Source organism: Notamacropus eugenii, chromosome 2, assembly GCF_028372415.1.
Source record: "Notamacropus eugenii isolate mMacEug1 chromosome 2, mMacEug1.pri_v2, whole genome shotgun sequence".
NCBI lineage: Eukaryota > Metazoa > Chordata > Mammalia > Diprotodontia > Macropodidae > Notamacropus > Notamacropus eugenii.
The window spans coordinates 322,925,596-322,948,059 of record NC_092873.1 but is presented as its reverse complement, the minus strand read 5'-3'; the positions used below and the strand labels follow the sequence as shown (position 1 = coordinate 322,948,059).

General features: G+C 35.7%; 1 protein-coding gene across 4 annotated transcripts in view; it reads right to left on the bottom strand.

Annotated features, from left to right (window-relative positions):
* RNF213 (ring finger protein 213) overlaps positions 1–22,464 on the bottom strand; it is a 162,195-nt gene that overhangs the window by 66,966 nt on the left and 72,765 nt on the right. For all 4 annotated transcript variants that reach the window (XM_072645241.1, XM_072645243.1, XM_072645244.1 and 1 more), the window contains 10 exons: positions 16,879–17,052; positions 15,986–16,135; positions 15,076–15,671; positions 13,366–13,528; positions 9,969–10,186; positions 9,187–9,327; positions 7,684–7,848; positions 5,839–6,997; positions 4,676–4,869; positions 1,879–2,034 (listed from right to left, as the gene is read on the bottom strand). In XM_072645241.1, the coding sequence (XP_072501342.1) occupies positions 1,879–2,034; positions 4,676–4,869; positions 5,839–6,997; positions 7,684–7,848; positions 9,187–9,327; positions 9,969–10,186; positions 13,366–13,528; positions 15,076–15,671; positions 15,986–16,135; positions 16,879–17,052 (3,116 nt within the window). The remainder of the gene's footprint in view (positions 1–1,878; positions 2,035–4,675; positions 4,870–5,838; positions 6,998–7,683; positions 7,849–9,186; positions 9,328–9,968; positions 10,187–13,365; positions 13,529–15,075; positions 15,672–15,985; positions 16,136–16,878; positions 17,053–22,464) is intronic.

Here is a 22,464-nt window from a genome sequence, read left to right as displayed (position 1 = left end):
CTGAGGAATGGCTAAATAAGACTAGTAGACCATTACTGTGCTATAAGAAACGACAAACAGGATAATTTCAGGAAAAAAATCTGTAAAGACTTACATGAACACAAAGCGAAGTGAGCAGAACCATGAAAATAATGTACACAGTTCATAGTAATATGGCATGATGAATGACTTAGTTATTCCCAGCAATACATGATCCAAGACAATCCCAAAAGATTCATGATGAAAAATGCTATCTGCCTCCAGAAAGAACTGGTGTTGTCCAAATACAAACAGAAGTATACTATTTTTCTCTTCCTTTCTTTAACTCTTCTTCAAGTCTTCTTATAAAAAACTGATTAATATGGAAGCATTTTTATGATTACACACATATAACCTGTTTTGGGGGGGAGGTTAGGAAAGGAGATGCATTGTTGTTGGGGCTGAGACTTGGTCCAAGTAATCTAGAAAACAATTTGGAACTATGCTCCCAAAGTTATTAAAGTGCCTCTAAACCAATAATAGTACTACCAGACCTATATTCCACAGGAATCAGTTAGAGGAAAAGACTCATATGTAAAAAATATTAAGAGCAGCTGTTTTTCCAGTAGTCCCAAACTGAAAACTAAGGGGGCAACCACCTATTGGGGAATGATTAAACAAATTGTGCTATATAAATGAAATGGAGTATTATGCCACAAGAAAAAAGAAAACGGACAGTGTAAGAGGAAACTTAGTAGACATTTCTGAACTGAGGCAGAGTGAAAAGAGCAGAACTAGGAGAATAATTTACACAACAAATTATAAAGAAAAACAAATAAGATGTTAGAACTCTAATTAATGTAATGACAAACCACAAGTCCATGGCACAAATATGAATCATACACCCAAACCAGCCAGAGATGTAATGGACTTAAGATCCTGAATGAGTTGTGCATTTCTGGACATGGATAGTGTGGGAATTTGCTTTGCTGGACTATGCTTATCTGTTGTGAAACATTTTTTTTTTTGACCCAGTCAACGTGCATAGGGTAGTAGAAAGGAGAAATCATTTCAAAAAAGAAATGAAGAAAATGTAAAAATAATAGATGAAAGATAAAACAAATTTATAAAGAAAATGTCTTTAAAAAATAAATTTACGTGAATGATTCAGTCTTAGAGAACCTTATAGTCAATGAAACTGACTTGCTCATCATCACATAATTGATATGTCAAAGGAAGACTTGAACCCCAGATCTTCCTGACTGTAATGGTCCATTCATACCAAGCTGATTCTTACATATTAAATTTTATGGTTTGAAAAAGGTTCCCTTCTGGGTAAGCTTGTTCCAATTCAATTTACAATAAAAACTCAGTATTTTCCCAAACATTTATAGACTGTCAGAGAGCATACAATGTAATTAGTGTCTATAACTTAGTTTTTTTCTTTCATAAATGCATGGAATAGGAATTGTTTACCTTAATTGACCAAAACACAGCATTATACAAAGTTCAAATCTTTAAGCTATAAAAATACTGGACTAAAGCCCTTTGTAGATTTTAGCTGGTCTTATGAAATCTGAATCCTGTATTATCTATTAATGAAGCAACATCTTAGGATACCTAACATGGCATGGTATCCAACATAAACATAAAGAAAATTCTAATTAGGCAAAACTCAAAAGAAATTAGGACCAAGATATTTTTAGCACAGAAACTTTCAGTTTATACATTGAAGAACAAAGATATTTGGGCTTTGAAATTCTCTAACAAATTCCCTGCACAATTTTTTTTAACTTTATAGCTATTAAATGCAAATTTAATTCTGGAAAAAAGAATTAGGAAACCCCAACACACAATCAGATTTGGAGGAGGCAATGAGCCCTCTTACATCAATGCTCACAAAATATTTTGGATACCTACCAACTGTGATGGCCTCTTTGGCACTGTGGAAATCACTTCCAAGATTTCAATGACATATAAATGGCACTTATGTCGAGGCCACATTTTTCCATTCGTATCCATCAGATACTGTAAAATCAGCAGCTTGAAAAGAAATTCCCAAATTCCAGTTTGTACCTGAGGACACAGAAAATCACATGGATTAATAAAACCTATGAAAGAGGTGAAGCTAAGATAACAAAGTTACAGGAAGTACGGCAAACTCTACTAGCACCCAAACTCCCATCTCTTCCAAACAGATCTAGAAAATCCATCAGACAACATCCTAATTAGAAAATCCAATTAGGAAATTTTTATTAGGAAATTTTTCCAGCCCAGGTTGGCACAGAGAGGTCTGATAAAGGTCTGCTAACAATGGGTTCTAGTCAGAGGTTCAAGGAGCGTTCCAATGCAAGTACTAGGGCAAGAAGAAGTCTCACAACCAGCACAGAAGGAACTAAATTTCTAGAGGCTACAGGAAAAAGTGTCACCTACTACTAAGTTTTAGGTCACAGATCCATGGGGCACTAAGGATGGAACCTATTATCTAGCAGTGGCATTCTAGGAGTGGTAGCAATCCTTAGGCTGTGCACTAAGAACGTAGCCAGTTCAGAAGCACGTAAGTGCTGCATGGCTTGCATCCTAGGAGGGAAGCAGGGTCTCAGATCCACCTGCTAGGCAAGATTAAAGCTAAAGGAAGAACCAGGAAAGGAATCCCAGACTTAACAGAAGCCTACAGTTTGTCACTCTGAAGCATAGCTGGTTCATAACTGAGTGCAGCAACAGTCTACTGAAATTCCAAGTTGGGAAAACCTACATGCCTACTGCTCAGGCACAAATCCAGGGAAGGAAATTGCAGAGTTCGCACCAAAGAAGCAATGATCAGATTTTGCCCTGAAATAGCTTTGGGACACAAATTCAACTAGAATTCCTAGAAGAGATGAAGTTTGTTTTTTTAAAAAGAACAAAAAATGTTTTTGAGTAAAATGACTGTATTAGAGAAAAAACAGAAGAGAAATGAGAACTATGGAAGAAAGAATAGGAAAGGGAATTAAGAGCTTTGAAAAAGTGATACAAAAGCTTGTGCAAGCAACAAACTCTCTGAAAATTAGAAAGGATCCAAACAGAGGTTAGTTACTCCATGAATCAACAAGAAATATTAGAAAATAAAATCAAAAGACTGAAAACACAGAAGAAAAACATAAGTTATGTCATAACAAAAACAAATTACCTGAAAAATAGATCGAAAGAAAATTTAAGTTGCACTATACTGCCTGAAAGCCTAGACATCATATTCAAAGAAATAATAAAAGAAAATTGTCCACATCTCTTAGAACTAGAGGGCCACATGGAAATAGAATTCATTGGTCATTGCTGGAAAAAAACCCCAAATGAAAACTCCCAAACCCAGAGCTTCCAGTTCAAAAAAAAAAAAATACCACCAATAGCCAGAAATAAAGAGGTAAGGTAGCAAGAAGCCAGTTGGAATCATACACAATTTGGCAGCTATTACTATAATGAAACAACAAGCTTAGAATAGGGCATTCCAGAAAGCAAGGCATTCCAGAAAGCAAGGCATACCAGCTTACAATCAAGAATAACTTACTCAACAGAAGTGAGAAAATTAGAGGGGGAAAAGTAGACTTTTAATGAAATAGAGGACTTCCAAACACTCCTGATGAAAACAGCAGAGCTGGATAGAAATATATAAACACAGAAATCAAGAGAAACAGAAAAAGAATAAAAATGCATTCTAATGTGTCCCCTCTGAAACCTATAATCATCAAGGATCACAAAGGGAGTCTAATTACAGAAGACCTGGGAATGGTTCAATTATGTCTTGAAAGAATAGAAAGGGGGAAAAAATACAATCAGCATTGGGGAGAGAAAAAAGAAGGTAAGAAAAATCATCTCACAATCAAGGTTCACAATTAAAAATCTATGCAAACAAGAAGGAAGAAGTTGAAGGAGCAGCTGATACTTGAATCTTACTTTATCTGAACTGGTCAAAGGAGGGAAGAATACATAGAATAAATATTTAGATATAATATATTTCATTCAACAGAGAAACAAGAAGTAAAGAGGAGAGGACAGAGGAAAAAGAACAAGGAAAGATTAAGGGAAACATTGATTAAGCAAAACATACTCTAACAACCAATGTACAAAAATATCTATAGCTCCATTTGTGGTGGCAAAAAATTGGAAGCTGAGGGGTTACCCAAATATGGTGAAATGGCTAAACTAGTTATGGTTCATAATTGTGATGGAATACTATTGTGCTATAAGAAATGATGAAAGGGATAGTTTCAGAAGACCTGGGAAGACTATATGAACTAAAAGCAAAATAAAGTACAAAGAACCAAGAGAATAACATATATTAATGGCAATATTGTAAAGATAATAAATTCTGAAAGACAGTAAGTTCTGATTAATACAATGACTGGCCACAATTCCAAAGAACACATCATAAAACATGCTATCTGACAGATACACCTGACAGATGTAGAGTACAGATTGAAGAATATTTTCTTCTCTTTGTCTCTTTCTTTCTTTCTTTTTTGGACATGACTAATGCAGACTATACATATTTGTAATGAGTTTTACTTTTCTTGCCTTCTCAATGGATGGAAGAGAGGGAGAAAGACTGAAAGAATTCGGAGTTAAAAATCAAAATGTATTAAAAAGACACCATTAAAATGTAAGCTATTTAGCAGGACACTCATGTTTCCAAAATCTTAGCTAGTTAGCCACCAAAATCATTAAAAGCCAAAGTACTCACTGAAGAGGTGATGTCCAGGTGGATAAGCATGGGATTTTTCTGGTACTTTACATTCAAGAAAGGTAGAAGGGATGCTAGCACTTTGCTTTCATTCACCTGGGGCTCAATCAATCGAATGGTCTTCAGAGGTATCTCCTCCTCCGAATTTTCATATTTCAGTTTGCTATGAAGCCTCTTTACATAGAGAGATTTTCCTATGACATTGAAATGCATGAATTAGAGCTCCAGGTGTTTTGTTGGAAAATGAAAAATAGAAAACAGACGTCCAAAAGATACAGGGCTATACACAAACTTCACGGTATTACATATAAAACAAACCAAAGACTTATATAAGCCTTCTCACAGTCCTAGAGTTTTCTATATCTTGTGTAGACATAGCATATCATACTACTTTCTGAATAAGGATCTAAATAAATCTAAAAAAGCAATTATGGCAAAAGAATATTTCCATGGGGATGGTTTTCATTCACTGAAGGCTTCTAATACTATTAGTGGAATGAATTTATAGATAATTGGAACTTTTTTCCTCCAAGTATTTTAGTATCAACCCTATTTCCACATAAGTCAAAGCTGCCAACAAAAAGAAAAGCACACAGTCAAGAGTCAAGATTTCTTTGATCCTGATGGTTCAAATCTGTACAAGGGGACAACAGAACCCTAAAATGTTAGAACTGAGGAAATTTTAGAAAACATCTGATCTAACCATGAAAGCTGAAGTGAGCAAGTCACACAACTAGAAACTGAGAGAGCAGGGATTAGATTGTAGGAATCCTTCCTTAGTCCAAGGTTCTTTCCACTACTCCATGCTGCATGTGATAGTTACCAGGGAGGGTTACCGCATCTTCTTTAGATTATAAATGACAAAGTAGAATAACACTGTATATAAGCAAGAGATGGAAAACATTATTTGAAAGGTAAAGTCCCATCCAGAAGAGGTGAGTAATATGAGCTAACAGGAATAACTAAATGCTGGGAGTAGAAGTGGGAAGGAGGAGACTCTTCTATCACTGGTATTAACATATAGCATAAGGAGTTGGAAGCTTTCTGGGCCTCCGTTTCTCCATCAGCAAAATTAAAAAAAAACCATATGTCAAGGCAATATGTCAAGTACCTTTAGTTTCTCAAAAGAAAAAAACATATAAATCAAAGTTATAAATAATTACCAACGCCTGCTCTCTTGGAGGTCACAACCTTCACACAAACACGGTCCTTAAATACTGACGCTGCTGAATGGGTATCATGTGAGACTTGGTAATGACTGTGCAGATATTTCTGAATGTCCATGAGAGATTGCTGAGGGGTCACGAGAACTTTGTACTGGCTGAAGGCAGAGGGGATATAACAGTGTTCCCTTTCACTGTTGCATACGATCACCAGTTGGTAGTCGTCCCTGTGGCACTGCACACACAAGTTCTGAAACAGTTCTTCCACTTGACAGCTCACCTCATAGCTGAGCTCATCTGCATATAGCAGACTGTAGACCTTGTGTCCCTGGTAGCCCAGGATGAGGCAACGGTGCAGGAACAGTGACACCTCCTCATATGTTGTCAGAGATGTACAGAGCAGCACCTCATCATAAGAGGGCAGGGGCTGGCAGGGACTCTCCATGTAGACAGCCAGGGCCACACACAGTACATCAGAAAGAGGGCAGGTGATGAGATTAGGCCGGCCAGCCTGCAAGCCTTGCGGGAGATGCCGCTCAGTGGGCCCCTCTCCCATCTCTGATAGGTTAGCCAAGCAAAGACCAAGAGAGTCAATACTCAAGCAATTAGGTAGAAGGGCATTCATGCAACGCATGTAAAACTCCCACACTACCTTGACCTTGCCTATCAGCTCTGGCTCAGAGGATAGCTCCAACTGTAATTCATTCAAGTGGGCTTGGTTCCAATGGTGTCTGGATGATACTCCATCAGATGATCTCAAAATATTTAAGATATCATACCTGGTGCAATTTTTTTTGATGAAGGATAGCATAGCCAAGGCAGCTTCATTGGGCTTCTGTTTCTTGAGCTCTATGCACAGGTAAACTAATTGTTCAGCAGTGTAATAGTTGAGATAAAAATACTTAGACCGCTTCTCAATCATGAATCTTTTCCAACTATCTAGGAAGAATTCCATCTGCTTATGCAGGGCTGCCAGGACTGCAGTCACTTCTCCATCTCCAGTAAGCTGTCCTATAGTTTCCAAGTAGAAGTTCATTTTTATGCAAATCTGACTCTTGGGAGAGCAATATACAGTAGCTGTCCAAGACCTGAACAGCATATTTCCAGCAGTATAAAGGTTTATAAAAGCATGGGCAAGACTCTGGATATTAGAAAATACCTAGTGAAGATGAAAATAAGAAATAGTTTTTACAGGAGAATATTAAGACAGTATTAATCTGGTACTGTTGTTGTTGTTAAAAGTAACATGTAAGGATTCCTGTATCTGCCACTTATTTTAGCTGCTTTGACATTTTCCTAAAAAAAGGTCTCAACTTTCTCATCTAATTTGGAAAAAAAAAAGCTAAATCCAAAATGAGTATAATAAGCCCATTCCAAGCAAAGAGATGAGAAGACAACATATCATTTGTCAAATGTTTACAACTTCCAAGAATGGACCTGCATTAAAACAAAAGACTAGTATGCAAGAAAATGGCTTTCATAAATGATGGTCAACTGAATCTTTGGGCACTCTGAATTCTCTATCAAATCATAAAGTGTAGCAGAAAATAGAACAAGTTAACCTTCCCATCGGAGACTTCCTAGTATGTTATTTCCATCCCATATACATTCCCTGAGAAAACAAAGGGTAAATCCACTTAAAAGGAAACTGCCTAACAAAGGACCTACTACACATAACCATGGAGATATTCTGTTGCTTTTCATATCAATTAAAAACATGAATCATTATTTTCAGTTTCCCAAATGATTCAACCTGAGATAAAACTGAAAAATGTATACCCCTCCCTATAGCAAAGTCAGTGAATGACACACTTCTTGGCCCTATAACAGATACAGAATTCTGACCTCTGAGAATTTATCCACTTCAACATGATTTTGGTCTTTCTTGCCAGACATTAGCATCAACTTGTTAAGAAGCTCCTTCAGTTCCTCTAAGGAATAATGGCGCATTTCTTCACGATCTTCATATCTTTCAGGAAGGTTCAAATGTAACACTGTATCCAGGGTAACCTACAAAAGGCACCAAGATCATAGTTCTTCCTGCAGAACCACTATGATTAATGGAGAAAAAGTATCTACCACCCAACCAAGACTTGAAAAAGTATAGTCCAGATCTTTCTGATTTCTTAGGCATTTGTTCACTGCCAGAGTAATAAATCATTGATTTCTCATTAACAAAGAACTCTGCTACCTCTTTGCTAAGCACCTACTATATTAAAGCCATAAACAAATACAAAGACAAAAACAAAACAGTCTCTTCCCTGAAAGAACTTATAATCTGTATTAGGGAATAAGATAAGTATGCGAAAACGGTAACAACAAAATGTTATAAGGACAAATAAAAACTCTAGCTAATTTGCTAATAGGCAATGGGGAAACCATAGAGAGAAAATCCTGAGAAGCTAAGTTATCATAAATGCAGCCTGACATGAAGAGAAAGGGATTGGTAAAGAGCAACGTGCTTTCCTCCCTTCTTTGGAAAGGTGATAGACTATGGGCATGGGACATTAAATATACTGTCAAAGTCAATTAATATGATGTTTTATTTTGCTGAACTACTTCTTCCCCCTCTCTTTTTTGTTTCTTGTTACATAGAATAGTTCACCGAGAGGAATGGAGGATGGATATATTTGAAAATGGAAGAGATTTTAAAACAAGAAGTTTCAAAAAACATTACTTTAGAAAAGATCCTTCAAAAAAAGAAAATCATTGTGCCCTCACAAGAGAACTCACTTTGTTGAGAGGCACAGCCTCAAAGCTCAAGGAAAATAAAAGGCCAAGCACCATACTACTAACCCTATATATCTGGCCTCTTAAAGTATATTCTCTTTCAAAAGAGACAGCCATGTACATTTGGTGTCTAAATGTTCCTTCAGCCCAGATTTCTTTCAGGTGCTTGGATCCACACCACTAGACTATCCTGGTTTAAATCTGTACTGGCTACTCAAATATGGACTTAAACAAGGAAGCTTTATACTGCGAACCTCAGTTATTCCAGTTTCTAGTAGTTTTTAAGATCAGAAATAATGTACCACTAAACTAGATATATTCTTGTGGAAACATCTTAGAAGCAACTCAGATTCTTGAGAAATGAGGCAGAAGAGGCTAAAAAGATCAAAGAATCCAAGAGAAACTGAGCACTAAGTTTCTGATTACAAAAAGAAATAAAGCAATGTGTCAGTATTCTCCAAAAAGAAAACAGACTGGCTAGAGAATCTTCAAAAATGCTCAAACATGTGCTTATAAGGTAAGAGAAAAGGTACTGATTGAAATCCAGAAGAAGGTGTGGCTTTGAGAGTGTTATCAGGAATATTTCTCCCCACTGAATGAGGACCTCAGCTCTCTTACCTTCTGACCATCTTTGGGAGGTCTAATAATGTAGATGCCTTTGCTGTTGATGGCAGTTGCCAATGACAAAGATGACAATTCTACAGATCCATGACTATCCTTTACTGTTTTTAACCACTCCAGGTGTCGAGCAGAGTCACGCTGTTGGGAAAGTAATTGAGAATATGGACCAAAATCCAAAGGATCACATTCACTCTCTTCTGATCAAGAAACCTATAAATACAAGGACTGGACCAATTCTGGTTCACCTCCTGGAGTCAAGCATTCTATCTTACATTGTAAAACTGGAGGTCTATTAGTATACGGTGGTCTTGGAAATGGAAAAGAGCAATAAATGAGAGGATAATGTAAAAGCATTAAGCACTTCTTTTAGTCACTAGGCACAATGGGGAGAATTAAAACTATGGCTTTACTACATTTAATATTTCTGACAGAGTTTAATTTGGACTTCTTTCAGTGGTTAAAATGGAAATAACCAAGGATATTTCTTCTTAAGTTTTCCCAACTGCCAGATAGGCATCCAGCATCCTCTGCATATCTCATCTATAGGTATTTCTATTGGAAAACACTTCTCACTGTACTACCAAATGGCATAGCTCCAAGTTTTTAAGAATCTTTATTCATTCTTCAGATAAGTCATCTGAAGTGAAATGAACATGCTTTAAAAAAAAAAAAAACCAAGAACATCGACAAATAAATGCAAAACAAGCACAAAAGAGGAAATCTTTAAAATTACAGAAAAGAAATTGGTTATAATCCTCTAAGCCAGAATTAATACTTACCAGTTTCTTGGGCAGATGCTGGTCATTTTCCAGAGCTTTCCACAGTTCCTTCAATTGTTCCATGAACTCCCTAAAGCCTGCCCAAACCTCAAGCTTATATAATATTGAGGCATAGCCTTGTACAGCATCATGGAAACAGGCCACTCGGTCTACATCCATGTCATTCTCTCCCGCTGAGATAGAGGCCAGGTCCACAAACACCTTTAACTCATTGATATCTTGGGAAGAAGGTACTAGGATCAGTACATGATTACTTAATTTCTTTGAGCATGGTGATTCTGAAGGCTCATTAAATGATTCCTCACAAAACATTTGGCTTGGAGATTTGATAGGGAATGAGTAATGGAGAACTACTGATCTATTTTTTTTATTTCAGAAAAAGTACAAATGACAAAGGGATTATGATGACTATGGGACTCAGGGCAGTTTAATGAATAGAGAACACTGAATAAAAAATTAGAATTTCTAGGTTCTCTTAACAACTTTACTATCAATGCATCAAAGCCTTGAATTTTCAAGTCACAGTCTAGTACATCAGTTTAAAAAAGCAAAATTAAAAACTGCTTATGTCCTATTTATCTACCATATAGGAATCCCATAGATCAATTAAATACACTTTGTAAACCTCACTGCAGCTATTAAAAAAAGGGTAAGCAACTTCTAAGTAGCGTAGGAGCTATTGAGTAACATAGGAGTCAACTACTAAAGACATTACAATTCACTATGACATGTCCTTTGCTTTTTACTTCTTTTATTCCTATCTCTAACTATTTTTACTATTTCATTTTTTGCTCTTCTCCCTTCATTACCCCACAATCAAAGTGTAGTCCAGCTGATAGTATTTAGTGGCACTGAGTGACCTATACCCTTTGATATAATTATTCCATTATTGAGAATATACCCTGAAAGTTTTTTAAAAAATTTAAAGAGAAAGCTATTTTAATATTTTTAAAGAAACACCACATATAATTTCCAAAAAATAGAAATATCCAACAATAGTAATTTCTAAAAAGTATAAATATACAATATTAGGAAAATGGTAAAATAAACTGTGGTTCTTTAAGACAACAGAATACTGCAATTGTGATGCCAACAAGAATACAAAGACTATAAAGAAAGATCCTTAACTCAAAGTGAAAAATGCAGAATCAAAATAAAAACTTGCGCACTAGTTACAACCATAACAGGAAAAATGAATAAGGACAGACTCAAAAAAATCCCTCTACAGTTTTGGAAACGGTGACAAAAAATAAATGGTTAGGATACTCTATGTGTTGATAGTAACTTAAATCAAAATAGTTACCATGAAAGTTTAATTGGTCACAATGATGTTCAATGTTAATGTTATTATTTTTTAAAAACTGAAATAAATATTAAGGTAATAATGAACAATTTTGTTATAAGATATCACCCCACATGAAACAAAGGGATAAATAGTAGGGAGAATTGGAATTTTTTTAAAAGTGTCACTGTTGAAATGAGGGAAGAAAAAGACAGTGTGTGAAAAATGATCCTAGAACCTTTATCCTTTGGTCCAAAAAACACAGATAGAAAGAAGGATGACAATCAGCAAATATCTTACTTTAGTTACCCAGGAGAAAAGAAAAGGATTCATGAGCGTCAGAGTATTGTTTGGAGTGGATAAAACATGACCAAAAGTGGCAGAATAACTCAACCCTTTTGTTTTCTGTATCAAGGAAAATGATCTAGGAACTAGAAAGTCCAGGAGAAAATGACTAATAAGGCACTGATATCCAGAACAGGGAGGGAGAGAAGATAAAATAGAGAGCAACTTTGCTGCCTCCACAAGATGATCCAGACTAACTATATCCCAGGAAACTGAAAGTACTCAAAGAGGTGAGATGATAGGGAATGAAAGAAAGGTCAATTCTCTTCACTTTGGCAAATCATGAATTTAAGTGTCATATTCATCCTAGCTATACATTAGCAAGCTTGATAATAACTTAACATTCATTCTAGATTATTGTTGAATGAAGTTACTAACCAGCTAGAAAAAACGAATGATCACAGAGAGTTAGTATGTCATCATGACGCACAGGTCTTAACATAATAATGTCACTTCTTTGCTGGATAGGATTACTAGAATGGTAAATAAGCCTGAGGTCTAATTTATCTAGATCCCAGCAAAGAGCATCTGACAGAGATACTTATGCTCATTCCTGTGGGTAAGATGATAATTTGGAATGATAATAGAACCCATTTGGGTCGGTTAAGCTTCACAGTGTGGTAAAATAAAAGAATGCTTGATTTGGAGAACTAAGTTTGAGTACTGGTTGTCTCTTAATGTGTGTTTTTGACCTTGGTCAATTTGCTTCTCCTCTACGGGAATTAGTTTTCTTCACCTAAAAAACAAGAAAGTTGAGCTAGATACCTATAGAAATCACTTATAGTTCTAAATCTAAGGTCCAAAATAAATAAATAAATGACTTAAGGGTCCCATAAAATTAGAAGGAGGTCTCTAGTGAAATACCCCAGGAATGTGTGCCTGGCCTTGTAAAGTTGAACAATTTTACTAGAGACTTATACACATATAGAACAATTCATCTGAAAAAGATCTGGCACTTCAGCAGACTATATACTCAATGAATCCAAGTGAAATAGCATCCAAAAATGCTAATATGATCTTGGGCTGCCTTCAAGGAAGTATAGTGTACAAGACTGAGATGTTTGGACCATAGCTGGAGTATTTTGTTCACTTCTGGATGCTACATTTTAGGAAGGACACTGATAATCTGGAGTGCTCAAATGAGGTCAAACAGTAAGGTAAGGGACCCTGAGATTATACCATACAGGATTATTTGAAGGAACTGGGGATATTTAGCCTAGAAAACATGGGGTGGGGGAAGCAGAAGGGTGCAAAGTTGCAAAGAAATGGACCTAGACTCGGTGTAAAGAAAAACTTTGTAATGGTTAAGAGTTCTAGAAAAGTGGAATGAACTGCCTTGGGAATTTGAGGGGACTAACTTGGAAGTCTTTAAGTAAAGGCTAGATCAGGGGTGGGGAACCTGCAGCCTCAAGACCACATGTGGCCCTCTAGGTCCTCAAGTGCATCCCCTTGACTGAGTCCAAGTTTTATAGAACAAATCCTTTTATCAAGGGGATTTGTTCTGTGAAGTGTGGCCATGAGTCCACAGGATCCCCACCCGTCAGCTGGATGAATACTTGACAAGTATGTTGGAGAGAGGACTTTTGTTCAGGTACAGGTTTGGACTAGTCAGTCTTTCAAATCTAAGAGACTGTTAAATGATGTGTATTACCATGGTCAAAGGAGTGTGCCATGAAAAGTTTATGATCACATAGTTAATTAAGTAGAAGGTGAGTGGACCAGGGAAATTTGATTTGGGTTCTTGGTATCCTGAAATTCATTCAGTGGTACCTTCAAGAGCCTCTTTGACCCAGCCAATGAATTCTTTCCTCAGTGAGATTTCTTCAAGACACTGACGCCGGGTCTCATCAATATCTTGTAGCAATTGTTTGGCCTGTATGAGTTGATTGCTGATGCGATCCAATTTCTCGTTGGCAGCGTTAAACTCATCAGTCTGTAAGGCAAACATCTTGTTGTAGGTTGGGAATAAACCAATACAATATTATACAGAGGCTGGTAGCTCTGTCTACCATATGGCATCTCCTTCTCTGAATTTCCTGAACTTTTAGGGATCTTGTAAGATATGCTATGCCAAAAGGGACAGAAAAGGAAGAGTCTCATCCTTGAAGAAGGGGAATAGGGTTGTTTTTGAAGTCTCCTGAATTTTTTGTTTTAAATCTAAAACAAACAATTCATTATATCAAATGCTCTCTTGGTTAGAGGCCAGTATACAGCTTAGGACCTACAGTCAAGCAAGGAAGATAAATATTTTACCTGTAAACTGTTTTATTACAATGGAGAGAAATTAACCTGTTCCTATCTCCCTAGATGGGGGGACAGCTAGGTGGCACAGTGGAGAGAATGATGGACTTAAAGTCAGGAAGACTCATCTTCCAGAGTTCAAATCCGGTCATAGATACTTACTAGTTGTGTGACCCTGGGCAAGTTACTTTACCCTGTTTGCCTCAGTTTCTTCATCTGTAAAATATGCTGAAGAAGAAAATGGCAAACCACTCCAGTATCTTTGCCAAGAAAACCCCAAACGGATTCACAAAGACACGACTGAACAACAACAATCTTTCTAAATAATATAAAAACTCTGCTCAAAGATCCATGTTTCAATTTTATGAGTATTCCTTTCCCTTATAGAAATTCTAAATCCTTCACAATGGAGAACATGGTACATCATTATGATCATCACCACTAGCCTTTATATACTGTTTTAAGGTTTGCAAAGTGCTTTTAAAAATGTTATATTATTTGATCCTAACAATAACTCTTGGAGGAGGTAGGTGCTATTATTGTAATAGAAGAGGAAACTGAGGCAAACTGAGGTTACTTGACTTGCCCAAGGTCACACAGACTATAAGCGTCTGGGGTCAGATTTGAATTCAGGTCTTCCTGACGCCAGGCCAGGTATTCTATCTATTATAACACTGCCTGTCAAAATTTTCACCTGGGGACCCACCTCCACATGAGGCACTTTTCTGAACTTAGGTCAGTCAGTCCTCAAACAATGGAGTGTCATCAGAACTGCATTCTGAGGTTTTTCCGCTTCAGAGGACCCCCCAAATTCACACTCTAGAGGCATGGTCTTTAGGAATCAGGTTCCCCTCCATATTGATGAAGCAAAAGTAGTGGCTTTCCAAGAAAATTAAGGTCATCCTCTAGAAAAATCCTAATAGAAAAAAAATCCCTTTTCCTTTCCTAAGGTGTCAATGCTAATATCCCCTCTTACCAATAAATCCCTTTTTACCAACCAAGGATCAGTTACTTAAATTCTTAAAATATTGTTCAGAGTTAAAAATCTAAGCCCTTTTGGGTGTTCTGAGTAAAAAATACAGTATCAGTTGGAGAGAAAGAGAACCCCAATACCCTTAAGGAAAGCCTCTTAACAAAGGAATCAGCCTATGAATTAAGAGGCTTTAAAAAGTCATAAGCCTTTATGTTCCAACAGTTTTTTGAGGTAGATTAGCTCATAACAATTCCACACATACTTACAAAGCTTAATAATATCTGAAGCACACTGAAGTCACCCGTCAAACCCAAATCCTCTTTCACTTTGCAGATGATCTTGGCTGAATCAACAGCCAAATGCAGGTGGTGATATTCCTTGATCTGCTCAACTCGCTTAATGATCCAGTCCTGCTTGTCATTAGGCTCCAGCCTGCACATGATCTTCAGTTCTTTAGTAAGATCATCATACTTGTTTACAAAGTTTTTGAAAACAGAATGTACTTCAGCAAATGTGACCTTTCCAGATTTCAGATCCTCATAAAGCTTATGAAATCTTATGTGACAAGGAGAAAATAACATATCAAATACATTCTCAAGGTTCAGAATTGGCATCTCAGAGTTGTCATTGTCACCATTCTCCACGAGTGACTGGGCTTGTTCCTCCCAGAAGACTTGGTAGACATGGCTATCTTTTAAAGAGTACACCTTTTTGACCATCTCCCATAACCAGGGGCTCAGATTGTAATAGGTCTTGTACTCACACACAGCAGGGAAACGGGAAAGTCTCACTGTAACTGTCTCATCCATTTTCTTCCCACTAACATCTTCCAAATGTTTCTTTTCAATATCTCCAAAGTCCACTGTAGAACAACAAAAATTAAAGAATAGTAGTCAAACCTCACCACCATTACAAGATAACATTTAGTTCTATTTGTCCTACCTGTCAACATACTACTCAATTAAATAATATTTTAAAATGAGTAAAGCTCTTCTAGGGTTTTTTCCCCGTAATAGGCTGGAAAGAACCTTCTTTTCCAATACTTGACTTATTCCTCAACTGTTGAGATAAATAAATTACTTCTATGGAAATCAAGCTCTGTAGTTATATCTATCCCTAATCCTCTACCCCTCCAGACAATTTTTTTTAAAAATGTAAATTCATCAAGGATGTCACCTTTTATCAATTCTTTCACCTTTCGACACAACTTCAGGAAACTTTCCACAAATTTTTGCTCTCTTTTTAAAGATTGTAATTCACAGATTCTCCAAGTTAGCACTTCTTCTAAATCAAATTCTTTCTCCTGGGGTGAAAGATTATTGTTTTCTGGAAAATAAAATGTCCAATGATAAACAGACACATACATCCTTTAATTATTCTCAACTATAGCTTATTTCTGCCCCTATCTGGCATACTCTATCCACTGATATCCAAGAAACTGCAGCTTCTCAAGGGTCGCTGTGCTACTTCAGTCCAAATGATCATAGCCAGTAATGAGACACTGTTGACCTCAGTCTACTGAACATCATAAGCATCACCCTCTAAACTAGGAATTATCGAGAGCACAGACTACATTCCAGCCCTTAGTTCATATTAACTCTCCTTCATACCTCTTCATGTAAGTCCAAATAGCCTGCTCACTGTGTCCTCATTTATATCATTTATATTTATATCAATATATCTCATTTTCCACTCTGTGCCTCTGCATAAATAGTCACCCAAGTCTCCTCCATCTTGTAGAATTTCTAGCTTTCTTCAGAGCACAGCTCAGATGTCACCACCTCCATGGGCCCCTTCCTGATTCTCTTCACTTATTAACACTCCCCACTTCTGGAAATTAATTTTACTGCTTTGCATTTACTTACTTGTATATATGTTGTATTCCCCAGCAAAAATAAAGTTCCTTGAGGGCAGGAGCTAATTTTCTTGGAATTTCCAGTGCTTCGCACATAGAATGCACTATAAATATTTACTAAGATGCATTATTAATACACACAGAACACCATTATTACTAAGGTGATCCGTAAACTTTCACTGATCCTAAACCCATATCCCAAATTCATACTTACTTAATTTCCATAAGTGAAGAATTTGTTTCTTATGTTCTTCAATTAGGTCCATATGTCTAACTAAAACCCTTCCACTCTGAAGATCAGAAATAACTTTAATAAACACAGAGTCAGCAATAGCCATCAGCTTCTTAGCATCTGGTGTAATTTCCTCCAGTATCTTCTCATCACTTCCTGTCCAAAAAAAGGCAATTTTTCAACAAAGCAGGATTTTCAAAATTTTTCTATTTCTCTTTCTAGTCTAGGTTCACACAGAATTCAAGGTTTTCTTTTTTCCTGTATATGAGGATCAACTGCTCCCTAACACTCTTAATCACTTAAACCTTTCACTCACCTCAAGGCTCATAGAATATAGAGGTTGAGGGGCTTTAGAGGGCATCTAACACAGTACTGTTATTTTACAGGTGACGAAACTGGACCCAGAAGGACTGACTTGCCCAAGATCACTTAGATAGAAATGGCTGAGTCAGGATTTGAATCTGAATCCTCTGATTTTAAAGCCATTGCGCTCTCTATTGTATCACTAGGCCTATCCACTTCTGTCCATGAGGTGGGGGCCTTAATGAATTCCCTAGCCCCTTCCTTATTCATCAAGGTAATGCTTTCCAGTGGTAAAAACTAAGAGCAGCGTAATAAACTTATACACTCAAAACAATGAACACAAATATTCTAAGTATAAAACTTCTTCCTCCCCGTTCAAATCTGACTCCTACAAAGAAATTCCTATACATTAGCTTCACTTTACTACTCACTCACTGACCTCAACACTTTGCAATCAGGCTCTTGACTCTACCACTCTAATAAAAATGCTCTCTCTCCAAGCTTACTAATTACCTTTTAAATGTCAGATCTAATTGTTCTTCTTCATCTCCATTTTCCTTAATCTTTGCATAGCACTGGACACTGCTAACTTCATGGACACTTGACTCTTGCCTTCTATAACACTGTTCTGCTGCTAGTTCTCCTACTTGACTGATTGCTCTTTTAATGGCTCGATGTTTTCTTCCAGCATCCTCAGCATGGGCATCCAAGACTGTGTGCTAGATCCCCTTTGCTACCTCTCAACTTCCCCTCTTTTGGGGATTTCATCTATTCCCTGGCTTCAGTTTCCACACCTGATGCAGCTAACTACCAGATCTACATATCAAGCCTCAAGCTTTTACCTCCAACTAGTAATAACTCCTCACAAAATAGCAAAGAATAGCAAAAGAGGTAAATAGTCTGCAGAAGCTCCTTGTAAAACCCAACTAAGTCAGATAATTTCCACAATATTTTTAAATGAAACTGGAAATAGGACAACAAATAATAGGCAAAATTATACAGATATGTCATATACAGGATAGCAATCTATCCTTCTCATCAATGACAGTGGCACCATGACATTTGGATGTTGGCAACTGATTCTATCATTAAGCTGAAATGACAGTAAGTATTAATAAGCCATAAAGAGTAATAGGGTCAGATCAACTACACAGAGAAGAAATCAGTGCTTATCATTTTGAAGGTATTTGGAAATTAAATTTCAATATTTCATAAAGGAAAAGATTCTAAAAGAATAGAAAATATGAAATCATTAAGAAAATAAGAAGTCAAGATAGCAGTCAATGCTAACCCATATGTCTTCTTTCTCACCTTTATAAAATCTTTTTTTAACAAATCTTTATTGTATTAAATATTTCCAATTAAATGTAAATTTTTTTAACAATTTTATAAAAATTTTGAATTTGAAATTCTCTCCCTTCCACCCTGACCCTGAAAAGGCAAGTAATTTGATACTGATTACATATGTGAAGTCATGCAAAACATACTTCCAACAGTCATATTGCAAAAGAAAGTAGACAATTAAAGAAGAAAAACAAAGAAAATACATGAAAATATGCTTCAATCTGTATTCAGAGTTCATCAGTTCTCTCTCAGGAGATGGATAGCATTTTCCATCATGAGTTCTTTTGAAATGTCTTGGATCATTGTCTTGATCTGAGTAGCTAAGTCTTTTACCACTAATCATCCTTACAATATTACTGTAACTGTGAAAATGTTCTCCTGGCTCTCACTTTTGCATGAGTTTACATAAGTCTTCCCAGTTTTTCTGAAACCATCTTGCTCATTATTTCTTATAACACAACAGTGTTCCATCACAATCATATATCACAATTTACTCAGCCATTCCCCAATTGACAAGCATCCCCTCAATTTCCAATTCTTTGTACCGTAAGAGCTGCTTTAAATATTTTCGTATAAATCAGTCCTTTTCCCTTTTCTTTGATCCCTTTCTATTACAGACCCAGTAATGGTATTGTTGGGTTAAAGGGTATGCACAGTTTTACAGCCCTTTAGGTATAGTTCCAAATTGTTCTCTAAATAGTTCACAACTCTACCAACAGCATATAAGCTTCCCAACTTCTCCACATTCCCTCCAGCATCTGTCATTTTCCATTTCTGCCATGTTAGCAAATCTGATAGATGTAGGGTGATATCTCAGTGTTCTTTTCATTTGCATTTCACTAATCAGCAGTAGTTTAAAGCACTTTTTTCACCACTATTGATGGCACTGATTTCTTCTTCCGAAAACTGCCTGTTTATATCTTTGACCATTTATCAATTGGGAAATGGATTTCATTTTTCACAAATTTGCCTCAGTTCCCTATATATTTGAGAAACATCTTTATCAGAGAAATTTGCAGAAAATTTTTTTTCCTGTTTTCTGTTTTCCTTCTAATTTTGGTTCCATTAGTCTTTTCTTTGTGTAAAAGCTTTTTAATTTCACATAATCAGTTACCTATTTTATTTCCCATGATCCTTCTCTATCTTTTCTTTGGTCAAAAACTCTTCCCTTAGCCACATATCCAACAGACATATTTTTCCATGCTCCATTAACTACAGTATTACCCTTTATGTCTAAATCCTTTATTCATTTTGACCTTATCTTGATATATGGTGTGACATGTTAGTCTATGCCTAATTTCTGCCAAATTGCTTTCCAGTTTTCCCAGAAGTTTTTGTCAAATGTATTACCCCCAAGCTTGGATCTTTGGGTTTATCAAACACTAAATTATTATACTCATTTACTACTATGTATTGTGTACCTAATCTATTTCACTGATCTAACACTCTATTTCTTAGCCAGTACCAGATTATTTTGGTGATTAGGATTCTGTAATATAGCTTAAAATCTGGAACTCCTAGGCTGGCTTCCTTCACATTTTTTTTTCACTGACTCCCTTAATATTCTTGACCTTTTATTCTTCCAAATGAATTTTGTTATTTTTTTTTTTAGCTCTACAAAATAATTTTTTGGTAGTTTAATTGACATGGCACTGAATAAGTAAATTAATTTAGGCAGAATTATCATTTTAATTATACTACCCACAAGCAATTAATATTTCTCCAACTATTTAGATCTGTTTTCATTTGTGTGAAAAGTGTTTTATGATTATGTTCATAAAGTCCCTGGGTTTTGTCTTGGTAGGTAGGTAGACTACCGAATATTTTATATTATCTAGAGTTGTTTCAAATAAAATTTCCCTATCTGTTTCTGCTGGGTTTCAGTAGTAATATATAGATATGCTGGTCATTTACTTGGGTTTATTTTAAATCCTGCCACTATGCTGAAGCTGTTGTTTAACTGGTTTTTTAGTAGATTCCCTAGGTTTCTATAAGTATGCCTTCATATAGTCTGCAAAGATTGACATTTTGTTTCCTCATTGCCCATTTTTATTCCTTCACTTTCTTTTTCTTATCTAATTGCTTTGGTTAGAATTTCTGGCACAATACTGAATAATAGTGGTGATGATTATGGACATCTTTGCTTCAACCCGGATCTTACTGGGAAGGCTTTAAATTTATTTCAATTACAGATAATGTTCACTCTTGGTTTTAGACAGATACTACTTATCATTTTCAAAAAGGCTCACTTTATTCCTATACCTTCTAGCATTTTTAATGGAAATAGGTATTGTATTTTGTCAAACATTTTTCTCCATTTATTGAGATAATCATGATTTCTGCTGGTTTTGTTACTGAGGCAGTCAATTATGCTGCTAGTTTTCCTAATATTGAAGTAGTCCTGAATTCCTGGTATAAATCGTACCTGGTCATAGAGTATGAGTTGTTGATTTACTGCTGTAATCATCTCTTTGCTAGTGTTTTGTTTAAAAATTTTAAATTGACATTCATTAAAGAAACCGGTCTACAGTTTTCTGTTTCTGTTCTCCCTAGTTTAGGTATCAAAACTATATTTGTGTCATAAACAGAATTTGGTAGAACTCTATTTTTTCAAATAGTTTCTATAGTACTGGGATTGTTTCTTAAAAGTTTTCTAGAATTAGCTTGTAAATCCATCATTCAATTTCTTTTTCTAAGATTTTATTTAAGTATTTAATTAATTTAAGTATTCTATTTCCTCTTCAGTTAATCCGGACAATTTATATTTCTGTAAATATTCTTATCCATTTCACTTGGATTGTCAGTTTTACTGGCATATAACTGGGCAAAATAACTCCTAATAATCACTTTAATTTTATCTTCATTGGTGGTGCATTCACCCTTTTCATTTTTGATACTATTAATTTGGTTTTCTTCTTTCTTTTTATAAAATCAAGTTAACCGATGACTTTATATTTTATTGGAATTTTTTTCATAAAGTCAGCCCCTAGTTTTATTAGTTCAATTGTGTTTTTAAACTTTCAATTTATTAATCTTTCCTTTGATTTTCAGAATTTGCTTTGGTATTTAATTGAGGAGTTTTATTTTATTCTTTTTCTAAGTTTTTTTTTAGTTGAATGCCCAATTCATTGATCTGCTCTTTCTCTCTTTTATTGATGTATGTATTTAGAGACGTAAATTTTCTCCTAAGTATTGCTTTGGCTTTACCCCACAAGTTTTTGTATGTTGTCTTGTTGTCATTCTTTTTAATGAAATTATTGATTGTTTCTATGATTTGTTCTTTGATTCATTCTTCAGGATTATTTAATTTCCAATTAATTTTTAATCTATGCTTCCATGGTCCTTAATTGAATATAAATTTAACTGTATTCTGATATGAAAAGGGTGCCATTTAATATTTCTACTTTTATGTATTTGGTTATGAAGTTTTTATGCCTTAATACAGGAATAATTTTCATGAGGGTACCACATACAGCTAAGAAAAAGATACAGTCCTTTCTATTCCTATTCAATTTTCTCCAGAGATCTATATTTAACTTTTCTAAGATTTTCCAAGATTCTAATTTTTCTAAGATTTCTAAGCTCTAAATTTTCTAAGATTTTCTAAGATTCACCTCCTTTATTTCTTTCTCATTTATTTTATGGTTAGATTTATCTAGCTCTGAGAGAGGAAAGCTAAGGTCCCCCTAGTCAAGTTTTACTAGAAAACTAATAAAAACAAAAAACCTAAGGTTCTGCATAGGGCTTGCTTCTCTTTGCTGCCATACTATTTTACTTGCTAATCTCATCAGCTTCCATAGTTTAGTTGAGAATCGTCTAAGATGATTCTCAGATCAATTTATCCAGCTCTAACCTAACTCCTGTCCTTCCGTCTCACATCTCCAACTGCCTAATGGATCTCAAAGTGGATGTCTCCTAGAC